This window comes from Lutjanus erythropterus, chromosome 16 (assembly GCF_056507025.1).
Source record: "Lutjanus erythropterus isolate fLutEry1 chromosome 16, fLutEry1.hap2, whole genome shotgun sequence".
Taxonomy (NCBI): Eukaryota; Metazoa; Chordata; class Actinopteri; order Lutjaniformes; family Lutjanidae; genus Lutjanus; species Lutjanus erythropterus.
Genome location: NC_139332.1, coordinates 28,601,453 through 28,615,387, shown reverse-complemented (window position 1 = coordinate 28,615,387; position 13,935 = coordinate 28,601,453). Strand labels below are relative to the sequence as shown.

General features: G+C 41.1%; 1 protein-coding gene across 1 annotated transcript; it reads right to left on the bottom strand.

Moving 5' to 3' along the window:
* Window positions 1-496: 496 nt before the first annotated feature.
* On the bottom strand, window positions 497-13,567 carry LOC146313281 (transcriptional repressor scratch 1-like). The gene is made up of 2 exons (XM_084739503.1): window positions 12,073-13,567; window positions 497-4,461 (listed from the first exon to the last, which is right to left on the bottom strand). The coding sequence occupies exons 1-2, from the start codon at window positions 12,194-12,196 to the stop codon at window positions 3,686-3,688; spliced, it is 900 nt and encodes a 299-aa protein (XP_084595629.1). The 5' UTR covers window positions 12,197-13,567; the 3' UTR covers window positions 497-3,685.
* Between the last annotated feature and the right edge of the window lie 368 nt (window positions 13,568-13,935).

The window sequence follows — 13,935 nt, the reverse complement described above, 5'->3', positions numbered from 1 at the left end:
TTGTTGGTTTTTAGCAAATTGTGTCAACAACTATTGGACCTATTGTTGTTAAATTTGGTGGAGATATTCATGTTACCCAGAGGATGAATCCTACTGACTGTGACGATCTCCAGACTTTTCATCGAGAGCTGCCAGCAGATTGATTCTGGTGATTTTTAGGGAAGTCTTAACAGTTCTTGGATGGATTGTCATGAAACTTGGTTCACACATCCAGTTGTAATAATTAATTAAATGGAATAAATGGAATAAATTACAACACTAAATCGCTAGATTTAAAGTAGTCATGTAGAAAATGTAAGCAGAGGGAAAGATCTTTAACTTCACCCTCACCAGAAAAGTTTGGAATACCTGAGGTTGTTCAGCTGGACCTGTAGTCAAATAACAATCAGAAGTGGGCCAAGCAGGTGTCTACTAAAACTCACCAAAAATCGGCTATTTGAGTATTTCTCGAAAAAAATTTCAGTACAGGAAAAAAAGAAAACATCTTGAGACGACTTTTTTTTAAACTAGTTTTTATTTAGGAAGTGAAACAAAATGCCCAGTGTTGTCTTTGTGCTTTACATTGTTTCAAACTGCCACTGGAGGTCCCAAAAAAACCTCAGAGGAAGAACTCAAAACAAAGCAGGAAGCTCCAGAAAAATTCACCACCTTCATCATCGTCATCATCATCATTATCATCATCATCGTTGTCGTCGTCAGTGTCACTCTATACAGATCTGTAGAAATAATCGGACTCCAAAGTCACATCAGTGCTTATTTACAAGGCCTCTTGCCGCAAAATAGTCGAGTTTTCATTCGCTCCTAAAAAAGGTGTGTTGAAGATGCTCTCACACTGATATGTTTAAAAATGACACAACACGTAATAAAGGTGTCGGTGTACACAATGTGTCATTTTTAAGCATACTTTCATGTGTTACTGAAGGACAACACAGCTTGTGTGATTTCAGCATCTTTGTTGTTTTTACCTTTGATTCATCATAGTAGAAAAAGGAGAAAGAGGTTGTTATTTCTACATACAAGGCATTGTCTACCTGAATCTAAACTCTTTCATTGTGCTACTATCTTTGAACAAAAAAAAGTTGTAAGATATAATTCGTAAGAGGAAGTGCTTTTATATAAGAATAGGTAAACTAGCTTGTGGCTATAGTAGGCTACAGTAGTTCATAGTAGAATCTAAGTGTTTGTCGATGCACTCTGGTGCTGAAATATTGACCATGTGTCTCCTCTTCCTTCTCAACAATCCTTATAATTGCATTGGGGATCGCCACAACAACCTCACAACAACCAGAGATGATGGAAAGAAAAACAAGCTGAAACTGTGCAGGGGCTTTGAAGAGTGTTGAGTTTGTGGATTAACGTCTAAAGCCGAGGAGCAAAACTGGTGTTTTGATGGGATTCAAACTGCGGAGAGAACTCGCGTGGGAGGAAGTTTCTTCTTCATCGCTGACTAAAACCTCAAGCAGGGACCTGGTCGAGGACCGCTGACCGTCAAAGAGCCCCACATTCAGCACCACAGCTGTTATAAAGTTGTGTTTCACCTACTCAACAGTCAAAACCGGGAACATACAAAACTCTCGATCGTTCTTGTTCTGGGTTTGTGTTCTCATCCATGTTTCAGCACCAGAGGCCTACGGTAGTACCTTCTACTTTCTACAATATTTTAGAATAATAATACGAGGCAGGCAGTGCATAAACCATGTACAAAAAGACCCGTCCCGACCCAACCCAGAGCCCTCCACCTACAGGAGCTGTGCCATCTGTGTGAATCCCTGGAAGCCCCAACAGCTCCTAATGCTTCTACAGACATAATTGTCAACAAGCTAATGATGCCAAGATAGAATTATAACTAGGAGGCAGTTGTTTTGGTTCATATTACACAATAAATCAGCAGAGTTCAGAAAATTGGAAAAACCGACCCTCTGTTCTTGCTAATTCGATCTGTTCAAACACTGGAGAAAGCCTCAAAGAATCACAGCAGTGTCACAGTTCCTCTAAATTCAGAGCTCTTAACCCAACCCTCCATATTTAACACTAACTTGGTTTGCTAACTCCCTGAAATTTCATTTCTCATAACTACATAGAATAGTGGTACTTGAAAAAATCAAGATGTTACAAGCAGTTATGACTCACGTCTCTTCAAAAATATCATGCATTATTGCTCTATCGGATATGAATGAAATATTGCCCAAGACAGAAATTTGCTTAATTTGCCTGTTATCTAAGAGGTTTGGCAAAATATCCCAAAGATTCATAAAATTGGCATAGATTCCATTATTAGGCTATTGTTATTTTTTGCATGCAGTAGTTTTTATAATTAAAGTGGCGGACAAAAGTAAAAAGGTATTCGATAATTAGAAAGTGTCAAATGCTTTGGCATATTTGTAACAAAGGCAAAATATAACAAAGTAATATAACAAAGTAAAGTGCAAAATCAATACGTCTACAAAAAGAGAAGAAGAAGAAGAATAAATAAATAAATTAGGCAATAAATAGACACATAATAAAAAAAGACGTAAACCTCAAAGCTGAACACTGTGTGGCCCGCTGGCAACAAAAACACTTTTTTTTTTACAACACTCGAGAAAGGTTTGACCTTTTGAGGAAAATCAGGACATTTTCAATGTCTGGATCCTCGTTTCACACTGACAAGTAAAAATAAATAACCTCAGATTTATGTTGTAGTTTGTTAAGGAATACCCTGGTGGCTCAGTGGGAGTTTCAGCGATGGAAGTCCAGTTTGTCTCCCTTATTCCCTCTCACTTTCCACTGATTACTGTCAAGTAAAGCACAAACGCCAAAAATAACTTAAAAAAGAGAATAGCTTCCATGTTTGTGTCCATGTAAGACAATGATTTAAATAAAAATCACAAAAAAAGATAATTTCCCAACTAACTTGTCATGCCTACCATGTTATAGCAGGTTTGTACATCATATTTCCTTCACAGTTCAGTGTGGGTGTGTCAGTAGGCAAAGCATGTGAGTAGTATAAAGAAAAAACAGAGAACAAATGTCATCTGCTGTCTTTGTTTTGATGCTTTATCTCCTCATAAGTTCAGTCCAAGGTTAGTTTCACCAAAAGCAGGAAACCAGATGTATCCTTAGATTATGAATGTTTGTTTTTAAGAAAAATATGAAAGTTCTTTGAATCTCTTTGCAAGAAACATGTGATTCATGCTTTAAACTCCTGTGATGTTCCTGTCACAGAAAGACAGAGAAATGGAAGAAGAATTGTGCTTCAGTGTCGTTTCGTCATGGGTTGAACAAAAAAAAAAAAAGAGGGACGTGGATAGATATGGACATAAATAGATCTAGGTATCTTCAAAAATGATGAGCTAGATGTGCTGTGCTTTATTTATCTTCACAGAGTTTCAAAACAGCCTCGGTGGGGGACGTATCTTATCGAAGCAGGTGACAATCTAAATCAAGCATCGAAAACTTTTCAGCCCACCTCCAGATGAGGAGAGAGGAGACAAAGGAGGGATTGGAGGGTCTAGATAAAAACGGACATGTCCTCGATCTATTTTTGTCATTCGCCTCATGATCCTTGCAGAGAAAACACTCCTCCCTCGCAGTGCTCAGGCGTACTGGGCTTCTTCTTGGGGAAAGCAGGAAACGTAGGGAGTGAGGCCAGTAAAATCTGATTTAAATAAACAAAAGAAAACTCCGATCGGCCTCTCTGAATCCATCATTCCCCCAGTGAGCTCATCGGGGAGAACGCCCCCTTGAAGCATGCCGACTCGTAGTGCTTGTTCAGGTAACTCTTGAGTGCAAACGTCTTGTCACAGCGTTTACACTTGTAGTGCTTGAAGGCTGAGTGCGTTTGCATGTGAGCGCGCAGGTTCGACCGGTCGGCGAACGCCTTGCCACAGTGCGCACACCCGAACGGCTTCTCGCCTGTGTGTGAGCGCATGTGGCCCTGCAGCAGCCACGGCCGGCTGAACGCTTTGCCGCACACGTCGCACTTGTGCTTGAGGTCGTGGGTCAGCAGGTGCATGGCCATCGCGGGCATGGAAACGTAGACCTTCCCACACGTGGGGCACTTCTTGGCCATCTTGCTGTCTATGCTCCTGTGCGTCTGCTTGTGTCGGCTCAGGTTGGAGGACGTGGCGTAGGTTTTGCCGCACTCGCTGCAGGTGTGCCTCTGGGTGGTTCCTCTGGGGTTCGCTGTGGCTTTCCTCCGTGATCGTCCATCCATGATGAAGAACGCATCCACTGTGTATCCCTCGCTCACGGCTGCATCCCCGTTGATGTAACCACCGGCCGATGACGACACCTCAGACCGCGGGCTGTCCGGCTGGTCCGAATCGCCGTGGATATCACCATGAATACCAGAATAGGTGCTGTCGATGCGTCCATAGATGATTGAAGGATGGCTAGGGGAGGGTACTTTAGAGATGACAGATGAGTCGCTTCCCACCACATCATCATAAGGAGATGGACTCAGATAATCGCTGACGTAGCCTGAAGACAGAGAGGGAGGAAGTGGTTAATCATTTGACCATGGCAGGGGGATTGATTGGACATTAGAAACTGATTGGTTTGAAAATCTATACAAGGGAGCTGCATGAGTTCCACAAAACTGATACAGCAACCAGACAGGGATTTTGTGCGCCTTAACAAGATTCATCTTTTCATATAGCTTTGTTAACCGCAACGTCCTGAAAAATCGTACTTTCTATCATTTGCACTGCACAAAGTAGCTTTCACACTGCTTTCTGGGATAAAGTCATTCCACTAAGTCAAATCATACCGTCCACTCAGTGAAGACGGAAGAAAGCGTATGAAAACAGCGGCAGCCACCATGGACACGTCGTAGTTCTGAGACAAGGAACTGCAGCTGCATGTATGAAGAGAAGATTTTACCGGCAAGGCTCCAAAATAACATAATCTTCTGCCTTTTCCTTAGCAGTGGTGAATTACAGCACAGCAATATGATATTCTCTCTGGCTTTTGTTTGATATCAAATGTCTGCAAAAAAAAGTTGTTGCAAATTCCCAATCCGTAGTTAGTGCAGTTAGCACACATTAGCTAGGACGGCTAATTTGGCTTGTTTACAATATTACGTGAACATTGCTGTCACCCTGAACATCCCACCAAACCCTGTTCAAATATCTGTTAAATGAAGTGTCACTTGATTGTCAAAAAAAAAAAAAAAGAATGAATAGCTGAATATTCATATTTAACAATAAAATTCTACAATGATGAAATTCTGAGTCAGGTACAGCTCTAATGTTATGTTGCCAGGTCTGAACCTCGAAATATACCATATTTTGGCCAGATTTTGAGTATTGGATGTTGAGCACTCAGTGGAAATAAAGCAATTGGCTGAAATCGAATCATCATGTGGTGTTTTACTTCTGCAACTGTGATTGGCCTGTGCTGATTCTACAAGTGTATTATTTTTTCAGCAAATCCAACTCATAGCAGTAGCAGAAATAAGAAATGAATAAAAGACAGATTAACACAGTCAAACAATGCTTGATCCATTTGATCCTTTCTGTACTCAGATCTAAGAGAAAGGATGATATGTATGGTTTCTGTATTAGTTTCATTCTTCAGCTTAATGCAAATCATCAATGCATCAAATGAATTTGAAAAAATAAATACTCTATTTGTATCAGTATCATTTTAAGGGTACTGCTATTATAATTTTTGACATGCTACCCAGCCCTAATTAACATGCATTAAAGTAATGTTAGTTTAACTACCAACCAAAGTGCTGCAGTGAGTCATAATGACAAAACTGGTTTGAAAATGTTGAGTGTCACAGACTTCTGCACAGTGGTTCACCACTAACAATACAATTAAAAAAAGACTTCATATAAATGTAAAAACAGGCTACAAATCAAACTTCACCGACGTTCATTTATTATTCAGAGAGCTGCTTCACATGTCGTCTCCTGATAATATCACTGATTACAAGCTGGCATCTCTGCTTCAATCAATTGGACTGCCCAGGATCACATTAACAACATGCGCATTGTGCTCAAAGATAAACTTTGTTTTCTCATAAACACGCATGTCCGTACGAGATACAAGTGGACACAGGAGAGTCCATTCTTGAGATACACCCCCACACTGAGAGGTTTGTCTAAAACACAGCCATTTTTGGAGGTGGTATAAAGCTGAGAAGAAGGAGTAGGAGAGAGTTGCGGTATTTATAGTGGCAGTAAAGTGCTTTTATGTCTTTGCCAGCAAGGAGGAGACACTTTCCCCTCAGTGGGAAATCTTTATTTTTCATAAGAGGGTTCAGTGAGCACACTCTCTCCTCAACAACTGCACCTGACAGGTCTACAGCTGCACACAGTCACACCTCAGAGCTGTCAAAACGTCAACTGCTGTACACAGAGCATCTCTATTACAGCAGCTGGGAGTCTAGAGCTTTGCTCAAGGGCACCCTGACACTGATTGCATTCAACTGTGTCTTGGCTATAACCTTTCAATCTTCCTCTTGAGTTAGACAGTAAGTATATTTTCCTGGGATTCACACATTCCTGAGCAACCTGCATATTTCTGCACAGCTCCTGACAAATATGATGAATTATTTGTTGCCATGTTATGATGTCAGCTGCTTCATTATTTCTATTATTGGCTTCTGCACTCAACAGGCTGAACTCACACAGACACAAGGAGAGACTATGGTTGCTAATACCCCACAGCCATGACTCCTGTGGATCTATGCCGATCAATAGCTCTCCATTTCAATTAGCACTTTGTGAGCATTTAGACACAGGCAGCAGAGGAGATACTATTGCTGGTAATATAATTTCATGATGCAGTTCTGAGAAAAGCTCAGAAGTTGATCAATAATACGATGAGAACAAGAGACAGAGATAGATAGAGAGGGAGGGAAAAGAAGTATGGTGAGATGAGAGATGGCAAGAAAGAAAGAAAGAAATGGAGAAGGGAGAAAAAAGAGTTGTGGCAGAGTGAAAGTGGTTTTTACGTCCAATATGGGTCCAATATGGTGTTTGTGGTTAGGTGGTTTGGCAGTGGTGTTTACAGCTCTCATGCTGATTTAACGTTCTGAATTAAATTAGGATGGAGAAATAAAGGAAGACTGAAAATAGAGGGTGGAGGCCAGAGAGTCGGAAAGAGGTGGAGAGAGAAAAAATCATGAATCATGAATATTCAATCATTGCACTCTGGAACAAAGTACCGTGTTTGTGTGTGTGTGTGTGTGTGCGTGCACGCCTGCATATGTGTGTCTTGTTTTATAGAGCATGAGTAAACGCTTTGAAACATGACCAAGTGTTCATTTTTAACTCCTACTAAGTTGACTAAGAACAGACCCAGCCTTGGAGCTGTTGCAGAACATCATAATCGCTCAAAGTGGCAGCCTCCCAGTAAAACCACAGACTTGTACTGGTGGACGGTGAACAGCTGGCCAGGTCACTGTCTTGTTTAAGGCAATTTTCATATCAGACTTGGCTTATTTCCCCTTAAAGGGATTTTCCCATAGAAAAAAAATCATTGAAATGACTCATTGAAAGTTTTTTTTGTGCTCAAGCCACATATTCAGATTATTTACTTAAAGGTTCGGTATGTAAGATTTACAGGGATCTACTGGCCAAACATGGCAGAAAGAAAATGTAATATCTATGTTTTCATTAAGTTTGCAGTTTCAGTTGCAGTCTACAACCTCACCTCTAGGTGTCACTAATTGCTACACACTTGTCATTTCAGTAAATGCAGAAATATCATAGCCTCCATTAAAAGTCCAGCACTCAAAATTCAGAATGTTACTTAAGAAAAAACAGAGCAGAATATTTTAAAAGGATCAAAAGTACTCATGCAGAAACACTGCATTCACAGTGATATTTTAGCAATATCTACTCTTATATTATCATTTAAGGTAATTTGTTATTTCTTTAGCCGATTTTCTAGGTACTTTATCCATGCCTGGTTAGTTTAATATTGATATGCCATACATGGGAGGTTTGACGTGTTTAATATTGATTGGTGTCATTGCAAAGTTTAATATAACCAGCTGTACTTAGGATTAACTATAATAGCTACTACCCCACAGTACAACATACACTGAAGATTTCACTGAAGTTTCTCCTGATGGTGGCACTAAAAGGAAATGTCATGTTTGCAAAACTGATGGTTTGGCCTGAAGGTGGTGCAAAAGGGAAAGCCTGTGTAAAGTGTCTGAAATAAAAAGGATTAAATTATTTGAAAACATGAGTGTGGTCAAAAAACTATGACAATGTGTCCAGTTTATTTAAATATTTCTCCTGTACAGGTAGAAATTTTGACCAGATGGTGGTGCTGGAGTAAAGGAACGGGTCTTGCCAAACACTGAACACATCCTTGCATGAACCATTGCGATCAATGCCTAATTTGATTGATATTTGCCCAATAGCTGCCACAACATAAGGCTAAAGACCAGTGTGGTGGGTAACAGGCTCAATGAGTAACTGATTTACTGATCTGAGTTTGGCTCCTGGTGAGAAAAAAACAAAAATCATCCAATTTATAGTGTTTGTTTACTCTGCTGTGAAAGTACTAAGGAGCAGGTTGATTTATGTATATGTCACTGACAGGCTTAACACTAAAATAAAAACAAACTCCATCCCTGGTTTTAAGGCATACAATTTTAAGGTTGAAACAGTGTGTCATGCTGGTTTCTCTCACAGAAGATTTTTCTATGATCCCTGCCAATTAAACATGACCGTCCCCCAGTATCCCCTCCTTATAGAACCACTCTGTGAACCATAATTGCTGTAAGTCTCAATGTCTCTGTACTGTCTCTGTCTGTTTGTCTTTGTCTTTCTCCAACTGTCTCCGTCCCTGTCTCGCTGTGTCAACTCTGTATTCATTTCAAAGCACTTTAGCAGCATTAGAGCTGATAGCTGTTCTAAATGCTTATTAAAGATTAAAATACTCTGCCAAACCAGAGCCATCCCTCTTTTATGTGTCTTTGAAATACAGTGAATTAGAAAGGGAAAGAGCGACGGAGAGGCGATGAGAGACAGAGAGAGGAGGAGAGAGAGAAGAGCTGCAAGCTACAATTTAATTTTTGATCCAAACCAGCAGTAACTGACACACACTTGTGTGCTTTGGACACTTGTAGGTCACTGACTGCTTCCTCTGTGTGTGTGTGTGTGTGTGTGTGTGTGTGTGTGTGTGTGTGTGTGTGTGTGTATGTGTGTGTGTGTGATGCTGTGCACTCAGCTGTGCAAGCTGCCTGGGAAATGTGCCGAGTTGACAGAAACACAGCAGTGCGTGTACGTTCATGTGCGTGTGTGTATGTTTGTGTGCATTTCTGTCTGTACGAGTGTGTGTGAGTGTGTGTGTGTGTGTGTGTGCAACAAGCTGCAGTTGCTTCAGTCAAACTCTTGTTATATTTATAACAAGGGATAGCAGCCTCAGTCTTTACATGCTTGCCGCACTGCTGCTGCTGCTGCTGCATGTTTCTCTGTTCTCTCTGTCATCAGAACACCTGGGATCTCTTCATCTCACATTTGACCTTGGTACAATGTGAAAACCACCGGGCTGCACGAACAGTGTTACACACTTCTCCCTCTGCTGTGGCACACACAATTTTCCCCCTAGGTTTTATGGCTGCATTAATCATATTGTGGCCACTAGGGGGCAGAAACAAGTTAACAGACACACAACCCTGGCAAATTATTGCCTTATAAAGCTGACATGACCAATGTGTTGCCTATGCCTTGCATATTTACTATTACAAGCATAATCATCCCACTTGAGTTATGATTTTGGCCACTAAAGTCAAATTACTGTTCTCCATTAGCTCTGTCTCTGTTACCTCCTAAATATATATATATATATATATATTGAAACAGATGCTTTTGTCTGCCTGTCCTTATTCAACAAATGGCACAAACAACACAATGTCAAATGGAGCACCACTGCTTCCATTTCTAGACTAACAAGGGAGACCAAACCGAACCGAGAGAAAACCTGAGAGCTCCAAAAACTGGTACAGAAAACACACCAACAAATTGTTGGTTGATACATTTTTAATTGGTGAAATTTGTAGCAGCGATTAATGATTAATCATCAACATCCCTAGTTCAAGATTCTTCATCAGCTCTTGGTTTAACTTTGTCTCTCTGAGCGCTAATTTACCCAAAACAGCTGCATGCTGCTGCTGCAGAGTTGATGACAGTAAAAGTGCCATTAAAACCAAAACAATGAGCTAAAAGAGGCTAAAAGGCCTCATAAGGCTGCACATCTGGGTGGGCTTGTAACTGCATAAAAAATATTAAAATATTAACACAGCTTTTACATAAAGAAGGCTGTTACATTTGTTCCTAATGCAATGAATAAGTGCACAAAGCTGTGGTTCACTCCTAACACCGCCAGAATAAAAAAAAAAACAACCTTTAAAGGGACAGGTCACCCTAAAATGAAAAAAAAACCAAAAACATATTTTCCTTCCACCTCTAGTGTCTTTAGTGTTATTTATCGATCTAGTTTGTTTTGGTGTGACTGTCCGAGTTTTGGAGATATCTGAAGAGCTGTCTGCCTTCTCACAAATATAACTGAACAAGGTGGCACTTCGTTCCTCAAGATAACCCACAGACCTTGTTGTGAACTGCCTCATGTAGGGACTACTTTATTTATATGGTGCAAAGAAAATAGTTCCTTAATGGAACTGCACACAGCAAGGTCTGTGGATCATCTTGAGTAACTGGGTCATGGTTTCTGGAGAGAGAAACAGTTTTTCAGATGCATTTGTTGCCATTATATTCAGGAGAAGACAAACATCTCTACAGCTTTTATCTCCAAAACTCACACCAAAGCAATTTAGACAGATAAATAGCACAAGAGGAAAAATATGTATTTTTGATTTGGGGGTGAACTATCTCTTTAAGAGCAAATATAAACCTGTCAGCGTCTGTTCAACAATGCAAGTATTTTATCAATACTTGAGGATTTCACTGAATGTCTGACCTATTCTCACTGACTCTTTATTGTATTTTGCCTGTGTATCCAGGATTATGCAGTGCGTGGGAACCATTTAGCGTCAATGTAGCTGTGCAATATTGTTGAAATCTTGGAGGGAGACTCACAGCTGCTGGAAACAACCTGATTTGAATAATTTACTGGCCAACAGAACAACAGAGAATCCTACTGCATGTGTGCTGGTGACATAATCTATCAGCATAATCATTTAGCATAGTTTTCTGCAAAAAAAAAAAAAAAAGACGGGGTTTTTTTTTACTGACTTGTGAGCAATTATGCTGGGTTGAATATGTGTGTGTTGTCCTGTATATCTAGGTGGGCAGCAGATGAAAAACAACAAGTACTTTTTCTATTCATGTGGCATCAAAATCCCTTTCAGGATGACAAGAGTGTGGGAAAACAAAAATGTGTGAAATGTTGCAGTTGAATTGAGAGATCAACAGTTTTATTTGCTGATTTATAAGATGTTGCTCATGATGGCATGGCACAAGTCTGACCAGAGAGCCTGCCCTTGCCAAAAAATTGCATTTGACTGTTTAATTCACAAATTCACCTATTTTGACCACATGCAATTTTCATCTCAGATGTTAAATCTATTCATGTGAGTGTATATGACGTGTTTACTCAATGGGAAATGGAAAATGTCACATTTTCACACACAGATTGTGTTTGGTTAATCACTGAGTCATCAAAAATGACCCCCGATGAGGCACCTTTGAGAAAGACCCCTGTGCCCTGCCTTGACCTGTGACCTGGCAGTTGGAAAAGGTCACACATTCATTACATTATATTACTTAAACTATGTTCTTCCTGTGTCTTTTGCAGCTCTAAGGCTGTGGGGTTCTCAGTAGGTTGTTAAGTCTGAAGATTTTCTCACTTACTGTAATCTCTTTGATCTGTTTCTCCACATATTTCATGGAAATAATCTTTGCAAGAAAAAGACTTACTCAGTGCCTTTGAATGATATATTTATGGGTTGTGACCGTAGTTTGACCCGGTAATTCCTTTTTTCTACTCATTCTTCTGGCACAGTCATGACTAATGCTTTAAATCTGGGGATCAAGAAATACCCTGAATGATGTATGGCAGATATTGTGTGTGTGTGTGTGTGTGGGTGGTAGGGTGACGAACCTTTGTCATGATGATGGAATCGCAGACTAAGTTCTTCTCTCCTGCTGTGACCATATGAGCTCTCCAGCTCTGCAGCTGAGAAATCGTCCAGTTTCACTTTCTTCACCAAGAAAGAGCGAGGCATGATGGGACAGTAGTTGCTCCTACACTCAGACAAGAAAAGCACACTCTTCCTCTGTTTCCCAGTCCACTTCAAACTGACCAAAATCTATATGTCAGCTCTTAATCGCCTGGTTTTCACTGTAATGTCCTTCCTGGTTTCAGCTACTAAAGGTGCGTTTGTTCCCTCCAATCAAACAGCCACAAAAGTGGAGAGGTGACATGGCTTTTTCACGTGCTGTTGTTTTTTAGCATAACTAATATTTATTTTTGCTCAGGTTATTTTTGGATCCTAGGCAAAAAACAGACTGTTATTTTTAATTCCTGGGGAAATGTCTGTTTTCTTTGACAAGTTGGCACCGGAGGACCTGTGGAGTAGGTCAAAAATAAAAAATAAAGCAATTCCTGTACTGGCTATAGCCCCGGCAACATGGGTGGTGGAAACAGCCGTAAAAACGTCGCTTTTTCCTTCTTTATTTGTTTTATTCCGCTGCCTCAAAAAGAAAGACTGCCGTTATTGTTCTCGTTCCAAACCGTTGGTCTTCAGCACGCGGACAGCTCCCAGGACAGTTCGTCGCGTGCCCCTTGTCTCGTGCTTTCAGCACCGGACAGCTCCCCTCGGAGCAAGACTCTTTTCCGCTTTCCCCGCGTGCCACAGCCAACCGCCAGTCGCGACTGTCCGTTCAGCACCGGAGGAAAAAAGAGAGAAGAAAAAGAATACGAAGTTTCCACCGGTTTGATAATACCTCAACTCGGAGCGAAACACACACTGGTGGAAATTCCCATGCAGGTTGGTCAACTCAATCAGGGTTAGTTTTTGTCGAAAACAAACCGTTAGATGTACCGACGGTGCCTGCAAAAGAAGCGGAAAGGTAACGAGGTGTAACGGTCAGAGAACTGAACGTTAACAGGGTTCAAAAAGACAACCGTTGACTCCAGAAAACGCCTCGAGAATAAGACTTAAGCTTCTCAAGAAACAGTCAGCCGAAATGTCCTCACAGACGGAGACAGAGGTGCAAACACACTCGGGAGAAAATTCCAGTGCAGGTGAGCCAAGCTTTCTTTTCTGCAACCGTTAAATGTACCGGCGGTGCCTTCAACAGAAGTGGAAATGTAACGACTTGTAACGGTCGGCCAGCGGTCAGAAAGAATGGAAGGTTAACGGGGTTCAAAAAGACAACCGTTGACTCCAGAAAACGCCTCGAGAGGAAGATTTCAGCTTCTCGAGCCAAAGTGTCTTCACAGTTCCTTAAAAATATTGCTCAAATAAACGTTAAAAACTACCCTTGGAAGACCATAAGAAGAGCTCATCTCCCCGTCGCTAACTCTCTCTTTCACTCTCTCCTCTCCTCCTCCTCTCTGTCTCTCTTCTCCTCCTCTGCTCGGCGCGTGCGGAGCTGCGGCTCGTTCTGATGCACGAGATCAGCTGTTGCAGCTTTATAGGCCGCGAGACAGAGAGGGAGAGAGAGAGGGAGAGAGAGAGAGAGAGAGAGAGAGAGAGAGAGAGAGAGAGAGAAAGGTGGGGGGGGGGGGGGGGGGGGTGGGGGGTGGAAGTGCTTAATTTTATTCATCAGAAGAAGAAGAAAAAAAAGAGCATCTTGTCTTGTGGGACCAGCAGCGGCGCGCGGTGATGGCCGGGCAGGGATTTAATGACGTAGTTTAAAGTGCACGCTAACGCTGATTTTTATGGCAATGAAATTAAAAGGCAGGTTGGATTTTTTTTGGTTCCCAAAAAGATCCCTGTAGAAATGATGCTCGGGACAA